This window comes from Erpetoichthys calabaricus, chromosome 15 (genome assembly GCF_900747795.2).
Source record: "Erpetoichthys calabaricus chromosome 15, fErpCal1.3, whole genome shotgun sequence".
In the NCBI taxonomy this organism is placed as follows: Eukaryota; Metazoa; Chordata; class Cladistia; order Polypteriformes; family Polypteridae; genus Erpetoichthys; species Erpetoichthys calabaricus.
The window spans coordinates 91,894,246-91,920,462 of NC_041408.2; the positions used below are offsets into that span (position 1 = coordinate 91,894,246).

At 42.1% G+C, this 26,217-nt stretch overlaps 1 protein-coding gene across 1 annotated transcript in view; it reads left to right on the top strand.

Annotated features, from left to right (window-relative positions):
* gclc (glutamate-cysteine ligase, catalytic subunit) overlaps positions 1-26,217 on the top strand; it is a 75,090-nt gene that overhangs the window by 37,735 nt on the left and 11,138 nt on the right. The window contains exons 4-13 of the mRNA XM_028821113.2: positions 3,741-3,854; positions 5,239-5,297; positions 7,122-7,258; positions 9,518-9,592; positions 11,339-11,455; positions 15,251-15,389; positions 16,815-16,927; positions 18,174-18,266; positions 20,726-20,830; positions 24,120-24,201. Coding sequence (XP_028676946.1) covers positions 3,741-3,854; positions 5,239-5,297; positions 7,122-7,258; positions 9,518-9,592; positions 11,339-11,455; positions 15,251-15,389; positions 16,815-16,927; positions 18,174-18,266; positions 20,726-20,830; positions 24,120-24,201 — 1,034 coding nt within the window. The remainder of the gene's footprint in view (positions 1-3,740; positions 3,855-5,238; positions 5,298-7,121; positions 7,259-9,517; positions 9,593-11,338; positions 11,456-15,250; positions 15,390-16,814; positions 16,928-18,173; positions 18,267-20,725; positions 20,831-24,119; positions 24,202-26,217) is intronic.

Here is a 26,217-nt window from a genome sequence, read left to right on the forward strand (position 1 = left end):
CCCCCACTCTTTTTAATGGCTCCAATTTTATTTTCAGGTCAAAACTGATATGCTTTCATGCAGTGGTCCTTCCAGAGTTTGTAGACTATTTAGTTATATGTAGATAATATTTCACAGTAGGTGATCCTGTGATCCAACCCCAAAATCAAAGGTGACGCCTAACGTAATCCTCTGCCTCTCTCGGTTATATAAAAAGGGAGACTTGGCCGATCCACGTAACTGTAGGCCAACAATCTTAATGTGCATCCCAGGTAAATCAATGAAAGGAGTTGTTAAGAAAGAGGTGAGCCACACATGTCAAGAACAGGAGTTCTAGTGATCAGTCGGCAGGGGTGGGTTCAGAAGGGGCAGGTCGTGTTTCACTAATATGGTGGAATTCTAGGAGGTGGCAACCAAAGCAGACAATCAGAGAGGTGCATACGAGGGTCTCACATTAGAGGCTGGGCGTTAGACTTAAATAAATGGAAATCTAAGGCGTGGACTGTAGGTGGGTACACAGTTGGCTCAAACACAGGAAACAGGGCGTTATGGTGCGAGGGACCTTTTCAGAATAGGACACTGGTAAGAGTGGGGTCCCGCAGCGGTCCGTGCTGGAGCCGCTGCTATTTTTAATATACCAAACATAAAAATTGTAATAATTTTAATGATATTGATCAGTCTTGAGAACTCAGACAGCATTTCTATAATATATAAAAACTTTTTAAAGTCCCTCCTTTTCAAAAATCCCAGAGACAGTGGGTAAAGGATCTCTCACTCAACATTTCAGAAATGGGAGTGGAAGGCAGTCACTGGCACAGAATTCACTCAAGCCCCACATGCACAAAGCATTCAGTTATTCAACTTAAAATCTTGTATCTCGTTTAAAATTGTCCAAAACGTTTCCATTGCAAGAACGTTACAATCGAGCTCCAGCCTCACTGGGCCGCATGTTCTGTGTGTTTACCAAATTAACATCCTGCTGGACCAAAATCTTTAAATGCCTTTCAGACAGCCTTGGGGTCACCATCCCTCCTAATCCACTAATAGCTGTGTTTGGTGGGCACACAGAGGGGCTTAATGTGGAGAAGGACAAACAAACTTGGAATGGCCTTTACTACGCTATTGGCACGTAGACTTATCTCTCTTAACTGGAAGAATCCTAACCCACCACAACCTAAGTCAGTGGCAACTGATGTTATATTATTGAAATTGGAAAAAATCAAACTCTCACTTAGAGAATCTGTGCAAAACTTCTTAAAAATCTGGCAGGACCAAATCAATAACATTTTAGAATAAGCATTTAAATTGAGGAAGCGGATTCTCTTCCCTTTTTTTTGTTCTATTTATTTCTCTATTTTTCCTACTACAGTGATCCCTCCTCGATCGCGGGGGTTGCGTTCCAGAACCCCCCGCGAAAGGTGAAAATCCGCGAAGTAGAAACCATATGTTTATATGGTTATTTTTATATTGTCATGCTTCGGTCACAGATTAGCACAGAAACACAGGAGGTTGTAGAGAGACAGGAACTTTATTCAAACGCTGCAAACAAACATTTGTTTCTTTTTCAAAAGTTTAAACTGTGCTCCACGACAAGACAGAGATGACAGTTCCGTCTCACAATTAAAAGAATGCAAACATATCTTCCTCTTCAAAGGAGTGCGCGTCAGGAGCAGAGAATGTCAGAGAGAGAGAGAGAAAAGCAAACAAACAGAAATCAATAGGTGCTTTTTGGGCTTTTAAGTATGCGAAGCACCGTGCGGGAAGCATGTCGCTTGACACAAAGCAGCTGCAAGGGAGGGAGCAATGTGAAGGTAGTCTTTCAGCATTTTTTAGATGAGCGTCCTTATCCTCTAGGGGTGCGAACAGACCCTCTGCTCACTCCCCCTCCGTCAGGAGCAGAGAATGTCAGAGCAAGAGAGAGAGAGAGAAAAGCAAACAATCAAAAATCAATACGTGCTGTTTGAGCTTTTAAGTATGTGAAGCACCGTGCGGGAAGAATATTGCGCAACAAAGTAACCACAAGTAAGCCCAGCAAGGAAGGGAGCAATGTGAAGGTAGTCTTTCAGCGTTTTTTGAGGCGCGCCCGTATCCTCTAGGGGTGCGAACAGCCCCCGTGCTCACAATATATCTGAGGAGTTTTATTTAATACGTAATACGTGTTCTGGTTGGGCAGCTTCTTAGCCATCTGCTAATAGCGTCCCTTGTATGAAATCAGCTGGCCAAACCAACTGAGGAAGCATGTACCAGAATTAAAAGACCCATTGTCCACTGAAACCCACGAACCAGCGAAAAATCTATGATATATATTTAAATATGCTTACATATAAAATCTGCGATAGAGTGAAGCCGCGAAAGTCGAAGCGCGATATAGCGAGGGATTACTGTATTAAAGTTTTACTCTGTTGGCCTATATGGTAGAAAGGTCTGCATTCATTGTTAGATCATCTGTTTTTAATAAGATAACAGGATAACATCCACTGTGAGGTAGATGACCTGTCGGCGGCCATGTCGTTGAATCCGTCAAAATCAAAATTCACAGATCGAGTGAAGTCCTATTGAAAGTGAAGTCCCACTGATATGACCAATAGTCAGGGTTAAATTAAGAGACAAGCTTGTAGGCAGAGCATTCCTCTTTAATAATAAGAATAAGAATAATAATAGTACTGTATCTTTATTTATATGGCGCCATTCCCATGCTCAGGGCGCCTCACAGAGTCTCAGAAGGCTGTGTGTAACATTGAATACAAATATTTTCTGCATAAAACACTAAACAGATAAATGCAGGATATAGAAAGCTTAAAGAATAAGACACAATACGGGGGGGGGGGAGAGCCCTCCCCCCCCCCCAAAAAAAAATAACCAGAATCTGTATCTGGTGCACAATCTCGACTTAGTTGTGAATTTTGCCGCTAGGTGTGGCACACTTACAGTATTCTGTGGCAGTCTGCCTGTGTTGTTCATACGTCGTTCATTCCGTGTTGGTTTTTCTTGGTGCTTATTAAACGTGTTCTGCAATTTTTGTGATGGGTGATCATAAAGAACAGCGAGTCTTCGTTCAATTTTGCTTTCTCTTAGGGAAAACGGCCGTGGAAACTGTAGTGATGCTTGAAACTGCTTTTAAACAGGAAGCGTGAAGTAAAACACAGGTCTACAAGTGGTTTTCGCGTTTTAACCGAGGGGAAATATCACTCGAAGACCCACTGAGATCTGGTCAACCTTCCACAATTAAGAATGACAAAAATCTTGAAAAAGTTTGCAGTACAATTTATGAAGATCGTTGGCGAATTATTGAAGAGATTTCTAACTTGACTTGTGTGTCTTGGAGTTCTTGCCACCTTCCCTTCTTACCAGATCTTTGCTCCGTACGACTTTTACTTGTTCCTACAAATGAAAAAAGAACTCAAGGGAAAGCGTTTTTGTACCGCGGAGGAAGTCAAAGAAAAATCTCTGCAGGTCTTGGACAACATTCATCTTCAGCGATTCCAAAAATGTTTCCATGTTTATATTGTCTGTCTGTCTGTCTGTCATATAGTGCCTTTCATATCTATCTATCTGTCTGTCTGTCTGTCTGTCTGTCTCTCTGTTATATAGTGCCTTTCATATCTATCTATCTATCCATCTATCTATCCATCTATCCATCTATCCATCTATCTATCCATCTATCCATCTATCCATCTATCCATCTATCCATCTATCTATCTATCTATCTATCTATCTATCTATCTATCTATCTAATTTTATCTTATTTTTTCTCTCCCCAGATTGGGTTGTCCCGGCTTCACTTTTCCAAAATTTGAACCAAAACCCATTGAAAAAGGAGCATCGAAATCCTTCTTTTTTCCTGATGAAGCAATTCATAAGCATCCCAGATTTTGGTAAGTTACACAATGTGTTCTCATCCTGATGTTTCTGTGTCTTATATATAGAAATACTCAAAATAAATTCTGTTCAGTGATATGTTTTAAACATCCATTCATCCGTCCATTTGTTAACCTTGCTTTTCAGCATTTGAAACCGCTTTGGAGTCTCTTAGTTGGACCCTCATCCACATGCTGGTCAGTTGTGGGCGTTTTCATCCCATTGACACCCTACCCCTCATTTTGGGTGTTTTCGGTCACCTAATGTACAAAGCTCTACTGCGCCATCCCATTATTACTTTTGAACAGTACAGTAATCCCTCCTCCATCGCGGGGGTTGCGTTCCAGAGCCACCCGCGAAATAAGAAAATCCGCGAAGTAGAAACCATATGTTTATATGGTTATTTTTATATTGTCATGCTTGGGTCACAGATTTGCGCAGAAACACAGGAGGTTGTAGAGAGACAGGAACGTTATTCAAACACTGCAAACAAACATTTGTCTCTTTTTCAAAAGTTTAAACTGTGCTCCATGACAAGACAGAGATGACAGTTCTGTCTCACAATTAAAAGAATGAAAAACATATCTTCCTCTTCAAAGGAGTGCGCGTCAGGAGCGGATAATGTCACATAGATAGAGAAAAGCAAACAAATCAATAGGGCTGTTTGGCTTAAGTATGCGAAGCACCGCGGCACAAAGCTGTTGAAGGCGGCAGCTCACACCCCCTCCGTCAGGAGCAGACAAAGAGAGAGAGAGAGACAGAGTTTGTTTTTCAAGCAAAAATCAATACGTGCCCTTCGAGCTTTTAAGTATGCGAAGCACCGTGCAGCATGTCGTTTCAGGAAGCAGCTGCACAAAAGATAGCAACGTGAAGATAATCTTTCAGCATTTTTAGACGAGCGTCCGTATCGTCTAGGTGTGCTAACAGCCCCCCTGCTCAATCCCCCTACGTCAGGATCAGAGAAAGTCAGCGCAAGAGAGACAGAGAAAAGTAAGTTGGGTAGCTTCTCAGCCATCTGCCAATAGCGTCCCTTGTATGAAATCAACTGGGCAAACCAACTGAGGAAGCATGTACCAGAAATTAAAAGACCTATTGTCCGCAGAAATCCGCGAACCAGCAAAAAATCCGCGATATATATTTAAATATGCATACATATAAAATCCACGATGGAGTGAAGCCGCGAAAGGCGAAGCGCGATATAGCGAGGGATTACTGTAGTTTGGAATTGTTTTCCTCATTTGATTTCATGATTTGCAGCTTTAAAAATAATAAAATACATTCAAAGGTATATTTTAGTCAGATAACATTGTCAATGTTAGGGGCTTTAGGTAAGGTTACTTGGTGACATTACAGTATTTTAAATCCTATAACTTGTCCTTTTTTTTTTTTTCAACTCTGTAGCACTTTGACCAGAAATATTCGACACCGAAGAGGAGAGAAGGTAGCGATAAATGTGCCAAGTAAGTAGTTGGGGCAAGCGAAGTGTTGCTATGCTGAACGGCATTGTGTATTGAACTGTCAGAATGCAAATTTTCATTTTTAGTTGTCTAAAACCTGATAAAGAAAACACACAGTTCAGTCTGATCCCCACAAGGATGTGTACATGTTTGCCTTCAAAAACATTTGTGAAGTAACACTTATAAAAAAATAACCTCTGTTTTTTTTTTTTTAATTCATGAACCTAAAAAGTTTTGTTAACCAACAGGACATTCAGAGACTGGTGTTTATGGAGTGGCATACAGGCAGTAGTGGCGGCTCTGAGGCTAGGGGTCTGTGCTGCCAGTCCGAATCTGTTAAACACCAGAAGTGACTCCACTCTGTTGGGCAAACTTGGGGGTTGGTGTCAGGACTGGCACTCTAGCCACTGAAAAAAAAAAAAAAAAAACCTCCCAGTGTTGAATGTGGTGCTGAGGTGTCACCCGCTGCACTCAGATCTCAATCCGGGTGGTTTGCCAGGTGGTGGGTGCGGTGATGCGCTATAATCAGTAATCAGCAGATACTCCCAACTTCTCTCTCATATAGGCAGTAGCAAAGTCCACATGGCACCTTTGTATTCTAATATTCAGTTTTTAAAGTAAATTAAAAAGGCTTGGCAGTGCCAGCAATGCAGATTGCAGTAAATGCTGAACCTAGAAACTGAAAGCTGTGGCTAAAGGCCAAAAGGAACCATTCTGGTGAAATTTAGGCAAAGCGTCCTGCTGGTTCTTTACATATTTTACAAATGAAATTAACACCCCAAACTATTTTTTAAATGTGTATTGAAACTGACTCCACCCCATCACTGGAGGTTTTTAATTCCAGTTCGAGAGTTTCAGGGTCCGGAGTCTGTACTGACAAAATCAGAACCCAACACTGGGGGGGGCCGGTCAATCACAGGGTGTATTCACAGCCACATACAGACACTGGGGGGGAATGTTGGCAGTCAAAAGTACGTGTGAGTGACACCTGTCAAGACTTTGGAAGAACGTCTCTTAAATATCACTGAGGTTGGGGTTTGAATCCTGGGTGCTGGAGCTGTGCGGCAGCACTAACCACCGAGTTGAGTAGACGAGTTCAGTTTATTACTTGGTTAGAGTTGATCTCATTTATTAGCCGTTTCAGACGCATTTGCATACTTGAAGCATGTGCTTATTTTTGTGGCAGATGCTTTTAACCGTAATGCCATGCAGATTTGATCATTAAATGAAAAATCCATATACCGTATATACAAGACCCGAAAAATCGATCATAAAATCAGACCCCGACTTATACGCCCGTTCAAAAATACAACACTTAATTTTTTTTACATCTTTTTGCCTCCTCCAGTCTCACATCAGTTTCTCAGACGCATCGAATTTTGCTGCAGGAACGCAGTTACCAATTTCTTTCACCACTTCAACGCCTTTTAATTGAAAACCAGCTTTATATTTTCTTCTGATCGAACGCTCCATCGTAGATAAGGGATGCTCTTACGATAAAGGTGTATGAGGGTGTGAGGTACAATAAACACAAAACAGTACAAACGTCACTTCAGAATAGTTCGGGTATTACCATGTGGTCACGTAGGCACAATACGTAGATAAACAAGGCTGTGTGCTCTGTGGTTACTCTCTCAGGTGGGTGTTAGCATATCATAACCTCTTGGACCAGTAGCGTGAGTTTTCCACATTCGACTTATATGACTGACATTATAAAATACAAGAAATTATACTGTAAAATCAAGTCCCAACTTCTCCACGAGTATATACGGTAAGCACTTAACAGCTTGTAGCTACTAATTCTGTTTCTCCTTTTTTCTTTTATAGTCTTTAAAGATAAAAATACGCCAAGTCCTTTTATTGAGAGATTCCCTTTTAATGATGTCGAAGCCACCAGAGCAGCTTTACCAGACCACATATATATGGATGCCATGGGATTCGGAATGGGGAACTGCTGCCTTCAGGTATATTCCAACTGTGGATAAAGTTTGACTACGTTTGTTTTCAGTCTCTGTTTTCTACTTAAATATGGAAAGAGACGCATGTTTGCTCATTTGTATCGTGTTCTGATGGGACTTTCTCCAGTAGATGGCATTCCTGCTCTGATCCTGAGCCAGAGAGGGACCAGAGGAGTTAGTTGAGGGGACTGTGTCAAGCTGTATTTGCAAAAGAAAAAATCCTTTAAAGATTACACCCATGCTGAAGAAAGATAAAAAGGTTAAAGTGACAAATGTTGTGACTGTGTCAGGCGTGCCACACGATGAGGGCTACACATCCCAAAGTTGTGCCTCTGACCTTTTTTTCTTTACGGGCCAATAGTGCAAAAACTACAAATGGGTGGTTTCATTATTATCTTGCACAGGATTTGTCCCAGACCCACCCATGTGGTCCCTTGGACTCTTACTCACTAGTGACCCCAAACCTCCTACCATACCATTTTCCACCCCCTCCTGTGGCTAAACCAGCAGCCACACCACCTGCACTTCAGAAGAGGTCACCTACCTGCAGCTGTGCGTGTTGAGGCCCGGCCAGTACTTGGATGGGAGATCATCTAGGAAAAACTTGGGTGGCTGCTGGAAGAGGTGTTGGTGAGGCCAGCAGGGGGCACTTCGGGTCTGAATGTGGATCCCAGTGCTTCAGTGCCGTGACGGGGCCACTGTGCTGTAACTTCTGACGAGATGCAAAAACTGAGGTCCTGACTTTCTGTGGTCCTAGAAGATCCCTGGGCATCCTTCATAAAGAGTAGGATGTCTCCTGATGTCCACAGCCTGGTCATTCTGGCCCCAAATCATCCCCTGTCCCTAATTGGCTAACTACCTCTGTCACCCCTTGACCGCCTAATAGCTAATGTCTGGTGAACGTACTGGCACAACAATGGCTGCCATTGCATCATATCACCCAAGTGGATGCTGCACATTGCTGGTGTTTGATTTGCTCCGCACTTTCTGTATAAAGCACTATGAGTTGTGATAAAAATTAATTGTGATAAAATTATTATCTTGAATACTAGGGGGCTTCACTTGCCAACCCCTTCCCCACCACCAGCGCTACATGCCATTGTGAAGAGAGGGGCTGAACGCACCCCAAGGAGACGCGGTCGCTCCCCCGAAACCCCTCTTAAATGGTGATACATTGGGAAACAAATACATTTACCTCCTATTTGCTCGATCAGCTGCTGGCTTGCTGCTGCCGCCGTGCCATGTGATCTGCATCTTGTGTGGCGCTTCGAACATTTAAAAGCCTGTACAGCAGCTGTCCTTTTGTCTCACTGCCTTGTCTCTCTTCTCCCCCAGACATTCTCAAACACTATTCGATCTCTTTTCCCTGTTCCGTTATTTCACCGAGTAATGTTTTCCGTTTGTTTGCGCATTTGCGATCTTTCCTCTCGTTTTTTTGAGATTTTTGAATTTTCCTACTTCCATTATCTCTAACCTGCTCTGCATGTGTATCCAAAGGTTGTAAGCATGACACAGGATGTGAAAGTGTCTCTCTTCCAAAGATCACGTCTCGTCGCTGGAAAGATTTTTTTTTTATAATAGAGAGATTAATCTAATCTTACCGTCACACATCTCTCCCAGCTCCAAGCTGAATGACTGAAATGAGCTTCTTGACCACTTCTGGATCATGAATGCCACCTGGGACTCCAGATGTCACCAATCCACAGAGAGGAGGCCTTGCTGCCTAATCAAAGGATCCTACCCCCTGTCATTTACTAGCATGGCAGACTCCTACTTTTAAGTAAAGTCCCCCACTGCCTTGTCCTTTACTTTCGTATCCCCAGAAGATCTACTTCCGTGGCTTCATACGACGTCTTGTATTGTACATTTACTTATTTGGCTGACGCCTTTATCCCACATTATGATACAACTGGTTCCATTTCTTTTGATTTTTCCAATTGGAGCACAGGCAGGTCAGGGTCACACAGTGGTGTCAGCAGTGGGATTTGAACCCACAACCTCACCTCAGTGTCTGAAGTCCAAAGCCTTAACCGCTACACCACACTGCCTATAACAATGTGACAGTAGATACTCCTATTAACGTTACACAGACTTGACCACCTGAATCAGAATTGCCAATGTACTTCTCACCAGGGTGTCTGATGCCCCATTCTTGTCCTGGATGGCTTCAATTAGGCTGCATTTCAAGTCTTGACCAGGCCTGACTTCGTACCATGCTGTTACCATGAGGTGTATTTCATATTTGCATTTCTTTTGTTTTAACAGGTGACATTTCAGGCATGTAGCATCAGTGAAGCTCGATATCTGTATGACCAGCTGGCTACAATATGTCCTATTGTGGTAAGTATTTTTAGCCTTGCTTTAACTTTAAAGAGAACAACAGATGTAAATATGGCAGGTCTGTGGTGCTGCGCTTTGCATGTTGGGCAGGACGCGGACACTGATTCCTTTCATTTCGTTGGACTTTGCATGAAAATAGAAACTTTGTGAACCCTTTAGTGTTTTATTCTGTTTCTCCATAAATGTAACTTAAAATGTGAACAGGTTTTTACAGAACTCCTTACACTAGATAAACAAACGACACAAATACAGAGGAGACACAAATCCTGTGTGAAAACGTGTGGGGAGTTTTGCTTTTCAGTAACTGGTGTGCTCCCCCCAACCACTGCCCCTTGTGCAGCAATAACGTCAGGTAGGCATTTCAGGTAGCGTTTGATCAGGCCTGCATGTCAGCTTGGAGGAAGTTTAGTCTAGCAGAACGGCTTCAACTCAGGGATGTTGGTGGGCTTCCATGCATGAGCTGCTTCTACAAGATTTCTATAGGATTTTAAGGCCTGGACTTTGGCTCGACCATTGTCAAACCTGCTTTAACCAGGGGTCTCAAACTCCAGTCCTGGAGGGCCACAGTGGCTGCAGGTTTTCATTCTAACCCTTTTCTTAATGAGTACCCTGTTTGTGCTGCTAATTAAGTTCTTGTGAAATAATTGTAATTGACTTGATCTTGAAGACTCGGACCCCTTCATTGTTTTCTTTTCTCCTTAATTAGCAGCCAAACAATAATGAGACACAAAATGAGCCAAAACAACTGGTGTCCATCATACAATATTTGAAAATAAAGAGGGTGGAGGTCTCTGGAATATTGATTTGCTCAAGACCCCCAAACATTTTACCAGAGCTCTTAGAAAAGAGAAAATCAATAATTTCAGAAATTTCTGCTATTGCACAATGAGAGCAACAAAAAGCCACGGAATTAAAGAACGAGTTTAATTAACAACAGGAATCGGCGCCTAATTAAGCAGCTGGTTGGAGTGAAATTGGTTGGAGTTTGAGGCCCTGACTTAGGTGGTCTTCTGTTAGCTCACTCACTTCACATTTCATTTCTGCTTGGGTGCCATTTAAGGACAGAAATGAAATTCAGAGGAATGAGGAAGAAATTCAGGGGACAGAAACGGGTCACTAAATAAGAAAAGGGGTTAGAATGAAAACCTGCGGCCCCCCAGGACTGGAGTTTGAGACCCCTGCTTTAACCATTATTTGTCTTGTGGCTGGACCCACTTTTGACATTTTCATGTAGAATTTGCTTTTACAATTCAGAATTCATCGAGTTGGCCTGCTCCAGAGGCAACAAAACAGGCCCAAACCGTGGCACTGTCACCAGCAGGTTTCACAGATGGGTAAGGTTCTTATTTTGGAATGCAGCATTTGCCTTTTGCCAACTACAATGCTTCTCTTTCAAGCCATAAAGTTGTATTTTGGACTTGTCTGTCCACAGCACATCCTTCCTTCAGGCTTATCCATATGATCGTTTTGTTTAGACGGGCAACAGTGTACCTCTTGGAGAGTTATGGCTTTCTCCTTGCCGCCCTGCCATGCACACCATTGTTGTTCAGTGTTCTCCGTAGGGTGGACTCGTGAACAATAACACCAATGCAAGGGAGGCCTTTAGGCCTTGGATGTTACCCAGCAGGTCTATGGGACCCCTTGGAGCATTGCAGCCCTAGCTTTTGGAGTGATCCTTGTTGGTCCCACACCTAAAAGAGTAGAAGTTTGCATTTCTGACATTTTTGCTTATCTTTTGGTTTACAGATGGCTCTCAGTGCTGCATCTCCGTTCTACAGAGGCTACATTTCCGACATCGACTGCCGCTGGGGGGTGATATCAGCTTCCGTTGATGACCGTACAAGAGAAGAAAGGGGTCTAGAAGTATGTTCACTCTTTACTTCTGATTTGTACTATCAGTCCGAACATCAATTCACCTGATTACCTTTTGGTTACATTTCATTTTTGCAATGGCTTTTCAGTAATTTGAGATTAAGAGAAGCCACAGCTGTGGTGACTGTAATGGCTACTTCACGTCTTTCACAAATAATTCTTGGTGTGATTCTTTCTCTTTTTGGAAACAAACCTAAACATTATCTGCCTCTGGGCAATAAAATTTTAGTTTTAAGATTTTTTAGTTTGATCTTTTACTAGCTGTACCCCGTGGCTTTGCCCACATAGTAATGAAACCGGACAAACTTTAAAAATCATTAGACGTTGGCACTATATCTGATCATGTTCAGCTGTAACGGGAGAGCGTTCCCTGTGTGGGGAGAAAAGCACATGACAGTGATATCTGTGGCAATCAGCAGCTACCCTCTAAAACACACATAACTCTGATCTCTCTCTTAAAAACGTCAAACGTCACTCCTTAACAATCTATAGATGATAATGTCTGCTGAACAAACAGGTATGGCTAGCTAAGTGGAGGCAAGGTGCGTTCCAACACGTGGCGAGAGGTGGAGCGACTCAAACAGAGGCTGGCGAGTGAATGAGGAAGGCCCACAGCCACTCTGTTGGATTTGCATAAATACATCGGTACTGCAAGCAAACTCTGGTACTTAGCGTAATGAAAGAAGTCGCAAAATCAACCGGAAAGTTCAAGCAAATTATAGGAAACAACCAGACCTAAATCCGTTAAGTAATTCTCTTATGAAAAGCGGACAGACATACAGACGGAATGCGCTTGGACCATGAAATTTTTAAAACCGTTGCCTAGCGAGCATCTATGGGCCAAGGGTAACTTACATTCCAAATTTCAAGTCCTCGTGGTTTGGGAGATTTCGTAATGAGTGAGTCAGTGGTATTTGGCTTTTATTTATATAGATATATAGATATATATATATATATATATGGACCAGTAACGGTGCACTGCACGATAACATACAGTAAATACACTTGACTTGAGCATTCCTAGTGTTCATGCTCTTTCTCTGTATATTTAGCATTCGTCTGCTCAGAGGTTGATGTGCTTGCTGCTTCCTGAGCAGCTCTTCTTTCCTCCACCCTAGCGGCCTGCTTCTTCACTTCTTTCGTTGGGAATCTTTTCGCGTTAAAACTGATTAAGTCAGTTTTTGTATTGCAGTTACTTAGTATGTTTTCCTTAATTTTTCGCTTAAGCTGGCACTTAAGTCTTCAATCTGCCTCAAGAATGATTTAACATATGAAGAGGTAGGGGAAGTGACAGCGAAGGTGGTAGGGATGAGAACGGTGCCATATACACATGCGCCGCATGGCTGGCCGCTGCTGAAAGTTGATTCTACAATGAAATAAAATAGAAATAAAAAGAAGAACAACTTTGGAGGTCAGTCATCACCCCAAAAGCAGACAGTAGACATCACGTAGTATATGAGTACCAAATTTCAGGTCAGTAGCTACGGGTGATTTAAAGTCCTGCACAAACAAACGGACCATCACAGTAGCGTATTATATATAAAGATTGTAGACACTTAGAATAAGCGACCAAGTAGTGTGGTGGACAGTAAGACTTTAGGAGCTTTCAAAACTCGACTTTGTGTTTTTTTAGAAAAATTACTGTAAGTGGATTGGACTGGCAAGCTTTGTTGGGCTGAATGGCCTGTTCTTATTTAGATTGTTCTATGTTCTAATATACATATTTTTTATTTAGTTTTAGCAAAATTTGTGTTTTTTGTCACTTTTTTATTAGTTTCATTTTACCGAACAAAAAAAAAAAGTTGGATTAATTGACATCACTGTTTTAGACAGTTTTCTTTCTGTTTGTTTATCATGCTAGTCAACTTAGGGTTAGGGTTAGTATGAGGGTTAAGTATGAGTCTACTCATACTTAATACATGAGTAGATGAAATATACAATTTAATAATCTGTCAGAGCATAATTTCCACGTGATCATTTGACGTATCCGTCAATAAGGGCGACCTTCAAAAAGGCGACCTTCAAAAGGGCGACCTCAGTTGGGTGCGGCGAATAAAAGCGCACATAAATAAAAGCGATCTTCAAAAGGGTGACCTCAATTGAGCGCCGAATAAAGGCGGGCGTAAATAAAGGCGAGCTTCAAAAGGGCGCAGCGAATAAAGGCAAACGTAACAAAATTATTACAGAAAATTTATTAGATAAAGGCAATGATTGAACGTATAAAAAGGTGAAAGCAAGAATATTAAAACATCCAGTTAATTAATGCATGAACTTCTAACGAACTACTTCTAACGAACTATTTCTAAAGCTCTCTATATTTCGTTGTTTTCAAAATTACAGAAAATTAGATTAAGGCAATGACTGAATGTATAAAAAGGTGAAAGCAAGTTACACTTGAAGCTGTAGATTATGTGCAATGCTCCTTTATTTACGCGCGCATTTATTCGGCGCTCAATTGAGGTCGCCCTTTTGAAGGTCGCCTATATTTATGGGCGCCTTTATTTGGCACTCAATTGAGGTCGCCCTTTTAAAGGTCGCCTTGTTGTGCGCGTCCTTATTGAATAGAACCTCATTTGACAGCTCAGTTGTAATTAATAAATGCCAAAGTCAAACGAGTAGCATGTTCTGTTCTGTTCTGTTGTCCCTTATTTCTTTACCATGCAGTAGGTGTAAGCAAACAGCGGTTTAATTTCAAAGACACTTGCACTTCCACTTGTGTGATTCCATTCAGCGTAGGCAGATCTTTCCGGGTGGCACTTGGCCACCAAGCTCGCGGGTGATGTACTGCTTTATTTTGGCCGATGAGGATCTCACATAGGAGCATTGATCTGATGCCAGTCGAGACGTGTGTGAATGTGGGGGCTCAGTATAAAGGCTGATCATTGGTGGCTCACGCACACACACACACACACACACACACATACACACACACACACACATAAATCGATGTTCTTTTTGAAGCTAATATTAAATCCACAAAATTTATACCACCAGCTGTCCATGTACATTGTGCAGATAAACAAGTGTTGTGAAAATCAAATTTACCAAAAAATGGCCAATACTGTTGGGATGAGTAGCCTTTAAATGGATGTATATTGTAATAAAGATTCAATAGGACAGGATGAGGGGGTTGAGGTTCCTTATGTGGTAATCCTGGCTTAATCAGCACGTCTATTGTTCCAAGAAACAAAAACTAAACCCAAGGTGACCGCTATGGTCAGTGGTGTCCCTGCCAGGCGTGTGTTCCCAAATAAACACCAACTTCTAGGGTCAACAATTCTTACATGGAATCTAAAGTAGAAGAGGCAAGTCTCCCAATATGGAGGCATGGGCTTCAGTAGTCTTCAAGTCTGGGACTTTCTGCTCTGACAGCGAAAGGTGAGAGAGGTTGTGAGAAACGGTGCCACGTAACTCTCTGGAGGGAAATGACCTGTTTCACCAGAGCCCTGAAGAAGCCCAGGTTTAGAAAATGGATGAATGGATCGAATAACTGGTATAACACCTCCACTATAGTTGTTACTCTCACACGAGCCTGAATTCTTGCACAGACTGTTAAGCTGTAATGCACTGAGTGTGTATCTGATAAGCTGTGTTTGAAATGTGAATTTTTAACATTCTAAAATGGGTCCCTTTAAAATGTGACGTGACTTGTTTCACCTTTCCTGTTGTATATTTTGCTGCATGATAGAACTTGTGGAATTTCTTTCTCTTTTTCTCTTTCCTAAACAGTGCAGTGTATGCTTTTAAAATGTATTCTTTTTATTTTTTTTTTTTTTTATATTATAGCCCTTAAAAAACAGCAAATATCAAATAAACAAGTCAAGATATGACTCCATTGACAGTTATCTCTCTGTATGTGGTGAAAAATACAATGATATTGACCTGACAATTGATGAAGAAATTAATAAACAACTTTTGGACGCTGGTATGTTAAGTTGTCAACCTTATTTTTTGTAACTGCTCAGTGAAAAATATTTGCTGTTCCTTTGCGGTTCCCACCAAGTGTGTGTGGGTTTTCCTTCAAGTGCCCCAGTTTCATTCTGTATTTTCAAAGTTGTTCTTAACATGTGTTTTGCTGATTATAAATGGGCCTCACTCTATGTGTGTGTGTGTGTGTGTGTGTGTGTGTGTGGGCCCTGCAGTGCACTGATGCCCCATTAACAGTTGGTTACTTCCTTATAGGACAGGGCTCTCTTAACGCATGGACACACTGGGCAGTTGCCAGGGACCCCCATGCTAATTTGTGTATGTTGTGACTTGCTGTCAATAAATAAATACAGTACTATCTTCTTCTTATTTCGGCTGCTCCCGTTAGGGGTTGCCACAGCGGATCATCTTCTTCCATATCTTCTTGTCCTTGTCATCTTGCTCTGTCGCCCCCATCACCCGCATGTCCTCTCTCACCACATCCGTAAACCTTCTCTTAGGCCTTCCTCTTTTCCTCTTACCTGGAAGCTCTATCCTTAGCACCCTTCTCTCATTATACTCATCATCTTTCCTCTGCACATGTCCAAACCAACGCAATCTTGCCTCTCTGACTTTGTCTCCGAACCATCCGACTTGAGCTGACCCTCTAATGTCCTCATTTCTAATCCTGTCCATCCTCGTCACGCCCAATGCAAATCTTAGTATCTTTAACTCTGCCACCTCCAGCTCTGTCTCCTGTGCCACCGTCTCCAGCCCGTGTAACATAGCTGGTATACTATATACTAAAACTATAAATTTTTGTTATTGTGTTACAAGTGGACATTGCCATTCGCCTCTGGTTTAGTATCACAGTCACCTGTACCACCTCATGGGCCTGTCTGTGTATGGGTCTAACGCACGACATCATATAAAAGCATATGTTAACATCGCTTCAACTCAATTCTCTGCAAAGAAATTTCCCAAACTCTTGATTAATGATAAAATAATTCATAGTAATTTCATACTGTGCCATCTCCGTCTGTATGGTTTACCAATTGAGTATCATTTATATGTTGAAATGTTTGTGTTTTTCAAGGCTCTTGTTGTATTGTTCAGAAGTTGGTGTTGATTCATCTTTGCTGCACAGCATGTTTTTAAATGTTTAAACATGGATTTTGTTGGAAGTACCAATACAATAAATATATGTTTCATTCTATCGACCATTTACATTTTTATTCCTGTCAGTAGTTGTGTAGGTAGGGGCCCCAGTGCACTGCTTTGCCCCGGGGGTCTATAATGCTGTTAAGACGGCCCTGCTGCCAGAACTGGTTTAGGCCGTTTCTGTATGAATCTCTGCAGTGGTTAAAAAGAAAGCTGTAGCCCTTTTTTAACTGCAGAATTTTCCTTTTTTATGTGTCATTTGCTTATTTTCTTCCCTTTTTAGGAATTGATAAACTTTTGGCGCAGCATATTGCACATCTTTTTATACGAGATCCTCTGCAGCTCTTTGAGGAAAAAATTAATCTTGATGATGCAAATGAATCGGACCATTTTGAGGTAAAGTTCTGCCCTCTGTTTATTGGCACTGTGGACAGTTTTAAAGGGCTGAAGAGCCCAATGACAGACAATTGTGAGCAAACGTTTGGGCACCCGAGACAAGACATCATCTTCAGGGTACACACTTGATGTGACTTTATAATGCCCAATTACTGCTGGTGAAAATGGTACCTGTAAACGTTTGAGCGTTTTTCTGGACTTTATAATTTTATGAAATATTTGAAAAGTAGGTTGAAGAGAAATGAAACAAAATGACACCCTCTAATTGGCTAACTGAACAGATTACAATATGCAGGCTTTCAAGGTGACACAGGCCCATTTGTTCAGGCAAGTTAGCCAATAAAAGGTGTTGTTTCGTTTCACTTCTCGGTTGTTTTTCTTGGAATGCGTTGTTCTTATTCTGCCTAGCAAAGTGCTTTTTGTTCTAGATAGATAGATAGATAGATAGATAGATACTTTATTAATCCCAATGGGAAATAATAAATTATAATATAATAATAAAATAACTCAATTTGTGTCTCATCCGTCCAAAGCACTTTGTTCCCAAATGAACCTGGCTTGTTTAAATGAGCACTGGCATACAACAAGCGACCCTGTTTGTGGTGTCAGTGCAGAAAGGGCTTCTTTCTCATCACCCTGCCATACAGATGTTCTTTGTGCAAATTGCGTTGAATTGCAGAACGATGTACAATTACACCATCTGCAGCCAGATGTTCTTGCAGGTCTTTGGAGGTGATCTGTGGGTTGTCTGTCACCATTCTCACAATCCTGCTCATATGCCGCTCCTGTATTTTTCTTGGCCTGCCAGACATGCTGGGTTTAACAGCAACTGTGCCTGTGGCCTTCCATTTCCTGATTCCATTCCTTACAGTTACAGAAACTGACAGTTTAAACCTCTGAGATGGCTTTTTGTAGCCTTCCCCTAAACCAGGAGACTCAACAATCTTTGTTTTCAGATCTTTGGAGAGTTGCTTTGAGGATCCCATGCTGTCACTCTTCAGACTACATAGTGCTTCACTAAAAATCTTTGTTTGGAAAACTCATCAGTACTCCGATGTTCCTAAGAAATGAAAGACGTACCACTGTTATCTTTTTTGTTGAAAGTAGAATCAATTATTATGCAGGCTGAGAGGGATTCCCAAACTTTTCCATGTGACTGTATGATAATGGATCATAATATCCAGCAGATGTCAGGATAAGCAGAGTGTAAGACATTAGTTACTCACAAAAATTATTAATCTTTCAGAACATTCAGTCCACCAACTGGCAGACGATGAGGTTTAAGCCGCCCCCTCCCAACTCGGACATTGGATGGAGAGTCGAGTTTCGCCCAATGGAGGTTTGTTCATTTCGTGTTTTGTTTTGTGTCAGGGTCCTGTAGTGATGACTGTGTTTGTTAAAGAGAATTTGTAGTGGGGAGAATAAGTATTGGAACATGTCAATGTTTTTGTTTAATGGGGCTGTTGATATGAAGTTTTCACCCGATGTCAGTAACAACACAAGTAATCCACACATACAAAGAAATCCAAACAAATAGGTCCATAAATAAAGTGGAATGACACAGGGAATAAGTATTGAACACGCTTACTGACATTTATTGAATCCTTAGTAGAAAAGCCTTTGTTGGTGATGACGGCTTCAAGGCGCCTCCTGTATGGAGAAACGAGTCACATGCATTGCTCAGGTGTGATTTTGGCCCATTCTTCTACTCAAACTGTCTTCAGATCTGGAAGGTTCCGGGGGCCTCTTCTATGAACTCTGATCTTCAGTTCTTTCCATAGATTTTCAATTGGATTCAAGTTGGGTGATTGACTCGGCCATTCTAGCAGCTTCTTTATTTTCTTTATTCTCTGAAACCAACCGAGAGTTTCCTTGGCTGTGTGTTTGGGATCCTGGTCTTGCTGAAATGTCCCCCCACCCTCGTTTCATCTTCAGCATCCTTGGAAGATGGCAGCAGATTCTTATCAAGAATGTCCTGCTACCTTTCTCCAGTCATCCTTCCTTCAATTCTATGAAGTCTGCCAGCCCCACACCATGTTGTTCCCACCTCCAAACTTCACTGTTGGTGTGGTGTTTTTGGGGTGATGTGCAGTGCCATTTCTCCTCCAAACATGGCGTGTGCAATGACATCCAAAGAGTTCAATTTTGCTCTCATCTGACCAGACTCTCTTCTCCCAGTATTTCATTGGCTTGTGCAAATGTTGTTCAGCAAACTTTCAACGAGCTTCAACGTGCTTGTTCTTCAGCAGTGGAGTCTTGCATGGTGAGTATGCATAGAGGCCATGGCGGTGGAGTGGACTACTTACTGTTTTCTGCTAATTGCAGGTCTTTCTGAAGCTCTCCATGAGTGGTCCGTGGCTCTTGGACAACTCTTCTGATTATTCTTTTGACTCAGAAATCTTGCAAGGAGCAGCGTGGCCAGTTTATGGTGAAATGATGTTCTTTCCACTTCTGGCCCTAACAGTATTCACTGGCACATTCAGAGATTTAGAAACACGTTTGTCACCAATGCCATCAGTATGTTTACAACGGTCTTGAGAGAACTCTTTGCTTTTACCCATCATGAGATGCTTCTTGTGTGACCCCTGGGTAATGACAGGCCATCAATTAGGACTAAAGCAGCTGATATTCATTGGCACTGATGGGGGGGCTATCAGGATTGACAGATGTCAGCTGCTTTCGTGGCTTTCCAGGCCTTTTTGCACCTCCTTTTCTTCATGTGTTCAATGCTTATTCCCTGTGTCATTCCACTTTATTACACATAATATATGGACTTGTATGTTGTGATTTCTTTATATGTGTCGATTACTTGGGTTTTACCGACATCTAGTGAAAATTTCAATCAAATAGCCCCATTAGAAATATCTCTCTATTATAAAAAAAAAAAAACTTGGGACGAGACTTTTTTCCTGCAACTAGACGTGATCTTTTGAAGAGAGACAGAGAGACACTTTAACATCCCGCGAGACGGTCAAGTCACGTCATACTTACAACCTTTGTAAGCAAGTCCCGTGATACACATGCAGAGCAGGTTAGAGATAATGGAAGTAGGAAAATTCGAAAGTCTCAAAAAATTGAGAGTAAAGATCGGATTAGTGCAAACAAACAGAAACAGCGAAAAGAGATTGCATAGTGTTTGTGGATGTCTGGGGGAGAAGAGAGACAAGGCGGTGACTTTAAATCATTCAACGTGCCACACGTGCCACAGATGCAAATCACGCCGCACAGGAGCAGCAGCAAGCCAGCAGCTGATCGAGCAAAGAGGAGGTAAAAAAAAAAACAACTGTTATTTGATTCCCATTGTATCACCGTTAAAGAGGGGGTTTGGAGGATCGACCGCATCTCTTTGGGGTGCGTTCGGCCCCCCTCTTCACAACGGCGCGTAGTGCTTGGCAGGGTTTTAGGTGTTGGCAAGCAAAGCCCCCTAGTATTTACTGACGTGTTCAATACTTATTTTTCCCTGCTGTATAAAACAGGTAGACAACTTTGAACAAAGTTTTGTAGTCTTCTGCCACATAATAAATAAAAGAAAAACAACACGACTCTTATCAATCGCCGAGTGTGTGTACATCGTCATCTTCACAATAACTTGTCATTTCTCATCCGGTGGAGCTGTGAGCCTTCAGTATTAAAGATCTGCTTAAGACTTTGCCATTCATGAAACTACAGCACAAGTGAATGTGAATTATTTGCCTGATTAACCAAACTCTAGTCACGTGTGGAGTTATGCATTGCAGTTTGAGGGTTTCACATGGCGCGTCCTGGAGAAGATCATTGATGTTTTAATTCTTTGTGCAGGTGCAGCTGACGGACTTTGAAAACTCGGCGTACGTCGTGTTTGTTGTTCTGCTCACCCGAGTGATTCTTTCATATAAACTTGACTTTCTAATTCCTCTGTCAAAGGTGAGACGACCCCAGCCTAATGAAAATGCATTCGTGTATTACCTGTATGGCTTCAGTTGGGTGGGGGGGTGAATGATTTTAATTAAACACAATTTACACATCTGTGAATTATGCTTCAGTATTTGTCTGTTTTAATTAATAATTTTCATTTGCTTGGGGAACTTTATTTGGTAATGATACTGTAGTTGCTAAGCAGAGCTTTTTATATACATTGTTTTCTTTATGTTTAGGGTTAATATTTGTATACAGTAGGTACAGAAAAGAATCCCCCCCCCCCCTTTGAAATATTCCCTTTTTTTTTTTGCTTTACAATGTTAAATGAAAACACACAAACCAATATTTTTTCCAGTTTTACTTACTTAATGCAATCTCTAACATCCAAGTGAAAGATATCACAGCTGCAGTTAAGAAGAATTTAAAAAAATAAAAAACGAGAAACACGGAGATTAATAAAGGACCCCCCTCCTAAACTCAGTCAGGTGTAATTGCCCACCATTCCCATTGCAGTTACTGGCTTCCTTCCGCCTGTGATCAGTTGTAATGAGTGTGATTAGTGAAGCTGTTCCTGGCGCATTCATTCACAGCAAACAACTGACTATGGGTGGCAAGCCACTTTCAAAAGATCTACGAGATAGAGTTGTGGAGAGACATAAGGCAGGAGATGGAGACAAAAACATCTCAAAGGCTTTATCAATCCCAAGGAGCACGGTAAAGTCCATCATAAAGAAGTGTTTGGTACTACTAGGACCCTCCAAACTGGATGGAAGATTCGCAAAGAGGAAACTGGTAAGAGAGGCTACCGAGAGGGCAATGGCCACTTTGAAGGAGTTACAGGATTTGATGGCAAAGAGTGGTCATTAATGGTGTGCATGTGACAACAATTTCACAAGCGCTCCACAATTGTGGCTTGTTTGGGAGGGTCTCAAGGAAAAGGCCACTTCTCAAGAAAGGCCACATTAAGGCTCGTTTGAGCTTTGCCAGAATGCACCTTGAAGATTCTGATGCCAAGTGGAAAAAGGTCTTATGGTCAGATGAGACCACAATCGAACTATTTGGCCTCAATACCAAAGATAGCAGACCACCAACACTCACCATCCAATTTGACCGAACTTGAACAGTTAAAACTGTAAAGAAGAACGGGGGGCAAATATTGAGTGGGCTCAATCTAGGTGTGCAAAGCTGATAGAGAAGAATCAACAGACTCAAGGCAGTCATTAAAGCAAAAGGTGGGTCAACAAAATGACATTGATATTGGGGGGGGGTGATCCTTTATTAATCTCAGTAGGTCTTGTTTTTGATATTTTTTAGAATTTTTCTGAACTGTAGCTGTAATATCTTTCACTTGGATGTTATAGGGTGCATTGAGTAAGTAAAGCTGGGAAGAAATATTGGTTTCAGTGTGTTTTCATTTAAGGCTGTAAAGCAAAAAAAAGGAATATTTCGAAGGGGGGGGGGTTCTTTTTTTATACCCACTGTAGGTGCTTCATAGTTTTAATGTTTGCAATTGATATGTGGATGAAAATTTAGAAGTTTTCATAATTTGCGCCTTTCTGGTGATGGAAGTGCGCCTACTGGAGGACTTTGTTGTGCGGACTGGACAGCTGAACTGACGTTACTGGAATTGCTTGACTTGGTTAAGGCTGAACAGTTTGTGTTTTAACTTAGTTTTCTTATTTGATTTGGTTAAGGTATTGATTGTTGATGTATTCAGCTAAAAAGTATGATGAGAAATCCATCTAAATCGTTTAATTTGCCTAATTTATTTACTGAGTGGTTTTACGAGCAAATAAGGGAGACACGACTCGGCACACTCAGGATGGGCCTGCCTAATAGATAGCAGATATAAAAACCAAACCCAGTGTCATTCTTCTGTATATCTGAAAATGACAAAAGCTGCAGGGAGTCTTCCTCATGAGAGGCTCTTTAATGAAGAATTGCACCACCTGGGGTGGACGGTTGCAGAGTAGTACAGGTTCAGTACTTTCAGCTTCTAGTGTTACACTTAGAGGACACCGAGCAGAAGAACCGTTTGCCTTCACTGCTGTTCTGCCTGTCGTATCCTACCTGGAAATTGAGAGCTCATTTTCCGCTCAGTTGAGGGAAGAGAAGACATTCCCAGTAGAGGGGCCTCCATATAGTGTAGTGTTGGGTAACATGGCATTGTAAGAGTGATGGGCCAAAGTGCCAGCTGCCTGTTGGGCACACCGTGGCTAACAGCCCCTGAGTCTGGTAAGCTGAAAGACACAAGTGCATAATGGAGGCTGAGAAGAAATAGAACTATGGATAAGGTGTGTGACAAAGGCACTATACTACCGCTCAACCCGACACAGACAGACACAGGAGGCACACTGATTAAAACAAATAAATGTTTTATTTCTCTTTTTCTTCACCTGTGGGCAACGCCTTTCCCGTTTCCCACAAGCATGGTAGCACACAGTACTTTGTCTTCTGTTCTCTCATTCTTTCTCCTCCACTTCTCTCTGGAAAGCTTTGTCTCCCTCCTTCCGACCCTGGCTCCCAGAGTGGTGGCTGCTGGCTCCTTTTATAGCCCACCCGGATGTGCTCCAGGTCTTTGACCCAATTCCGGGTGTGGCGGAAGAACCACCCACATGAGCTCAGGAACCAGTGCAACGCCCCCTGGTGGCACCCCCGGATCCCAACAGGGTTGTAGAGAACTCCCATGGAGCCCTGCGGGAATCTGAGGCACCACTGCCACCCATGGGGGCTGCCATCTAGCGTCCTGCGGGAGGTACTCTTCAGTCTATGCCTGTTCCCCCGGACCATAAACAAAAGAGGCGTCCTAGCCGGGGCCGCCACAGGTGGTACCTTAGTGGCTGAAGACCCCAGTTATGGCTGACATTTATAAAGTGTAGGTCAAGGCGCTATATGTTACTACAGTTGGGAATGTATGCTTCCCTAAGGTCCAGTGACAAAGTGAGAAAAGCAAGTAAGGCTCTTCTGTAGTTATGCACTTATTATCGACCTTATAATCATAACTGGAGTGTACAAAAAAACAACAGTCGCAGTTCAACAGAAGTGAAGGTTTCATTTTTCAGGTTATCGGAAGGCACCTGTTCTGCTCAGAATGGACTGTTAAACGTTTTTGGTCAGTTTTGATCAGTACAGCTTGTTGCATTAATTCAGTCGCTGAGAGTGCAAGTCACGTTTAATGTGCGTCAAGTTGACTGAAGATCAATAGCACTTGCCAAAGAATACATGGAAATCAAGCTGTAGTGTATTCTGAATATGCATTTGAAGTTTTATGAACTGTGCATTTATATCTCGTTAGGTTGATGAAAATATGAAAGTCGCCCAGAAGCGAAATGCAGTACATGAAGGCCTGTTTTACTTTAGGAAGGACATTTTTAAAGGTAAGTGCTTAACTGATTACATGCTCACAGTCTCTTTGCCTCATTCAAATAACGGCATTCCCGCTGATAATACAATTATGGTTGGTAAGCTCGCTTAATCTCCATTGTACGCTAAATAGAAAATGGACAGATGGCGCTTGCCAAAGAGCGTTTTCATTCTGCCTTTGATGATTGATGTCCGGAGATTAAATGCACATTACTCAGTTCCTGGAGCGCTGCCACAGCGGCAGTGTTTTGCTTTAGCCAATTACTAAACAGGAAGCCGATTTTTGCCGTTAATGAACTCAATTCATTTTATTCTATTAAATACATTTCCACTTTATGAGCTCAGTGGGCTACACGTGGAGAAATCTACAAAAACAAGTGCCACCTTCATCCAAACCAGTGCTGAACGTCATAACACATAGAAAGAAAGATGTACCTCAGGTTAGGGGGGTTTGAAGTCCAAACTGCAACTGTCCCTGGTCAGCCGGCCACACTCTGAAAAAGAGACAGAAGATCAATTTGGAGAGCAAACATCTGGAAACGGATACCTCAGAAGTGATGACACGTCCACTGCAGAGCACACTTAAGTGCCACCACGGACACCAAGAAGGGAAAGGAAATGGAGGAAACTGAATAAAGGCAAAGACCATTGCTACAGCTAATTAAATGTTAATTATTTCATTACATGGCCTCTTACTGCTCTCGTTCTACCATTTCTAATGCTCTGGATTTTCCTTTTCAAATGACATCATCGCAGTGCACGGCCCTTTAATGTTTCCTGTTTCTTTCCATATATATTTTACTGAGGAAGAAATGCAGGTGCAAATGGAGCAATTGTAACATTTTATTTGTCCCTTGTGGTTAATTGGCAGAAAAAAATGAGTTAGAAAATGTAAGGACAGAGTAACATTCAGGTGTGTTCAGCAACTTAACTCATTTGAAAGTAGTAGAGTATTTTTTAGTTACTTCAAAGAGTCTGTTAAATTGTGTTTCTTAAATATTTTTTGCAACAGTGTGGACACTAGAGGGCACTGTTGTAGCGGACTAAAACCCAGCTAAGATTCACACCGTCTTATCGACGGAGATTTATTTCATTTTTTTCGGTGGGGATTCCAGGGACGCACCCAGCCCTGGCCTGACACGCACACACTCACAGGCAGAGACACGAAAGCAACAAATGAAAAAGTAATATATTAGATGGAAAACCCAATACAAACAGCAACAAAAATCAGACAACACTCCCCTTTCCCCCACGGCGATTCAATTTTAAAACAACAATGAACCCCAGCAATAAACGCTCATGACAATGTCCTTATACAGTCCAATGCGACAAAAGCAGATGAAATGGTTTAGTGTGAAGATGACAATCCCAAGAACAACTTCCATGGTGAATGAGTGAACCAGTCCTACTGTTAGTCCTGAGCTGCGAGGGGTGAGATTTGCAGGAGCGCTCGTTTTGAAGATGCATGATGACTAATCCACCGCTATACACACGACAGGCAGGCAAGAGACAGTCCACTCATCCTAATGGGAAACGATCCAGGGCACAATTGACTTTTCAGAACACACGTCGGACACGATACACAAAAACACAGTTCTCTCGTTGCTCTGCTGGGCCCCCTTTTCAACTTTCCCGCTGGCCTTCCTCGTCCCCAGCAGGCCCTGCTCCTGCTTCAGTCATCCAGTGAGAGTAATCCCCTTTGCTGGGATGTTAGCACTGCCACACTGTTGCTCCACAAACCCAACACAACAGGCACAGGGCACAAATTAAAAGCAGAAAGAGCTTATTTCTTTTTAGGCAAACTCTTCAGCAAGTGTTTCCCACCACCACAGCCACAAGTAAACAATTGGCTCAGCACACAACTGTTTTTCTTCCTCCGTTTCTTTCTCCTCCGCTCCTCTCAGCAAACTTCTTCCACCTGACTCTGGCTCCTCCCTTGTGAGGTTGCTCAAGTCCTCTTTTATATTGGCCAACCAGGAAGTGCTTCTGCTCTTCCGCCCACCTGGTCTGCAGGCACTTCCAGGTTAGGT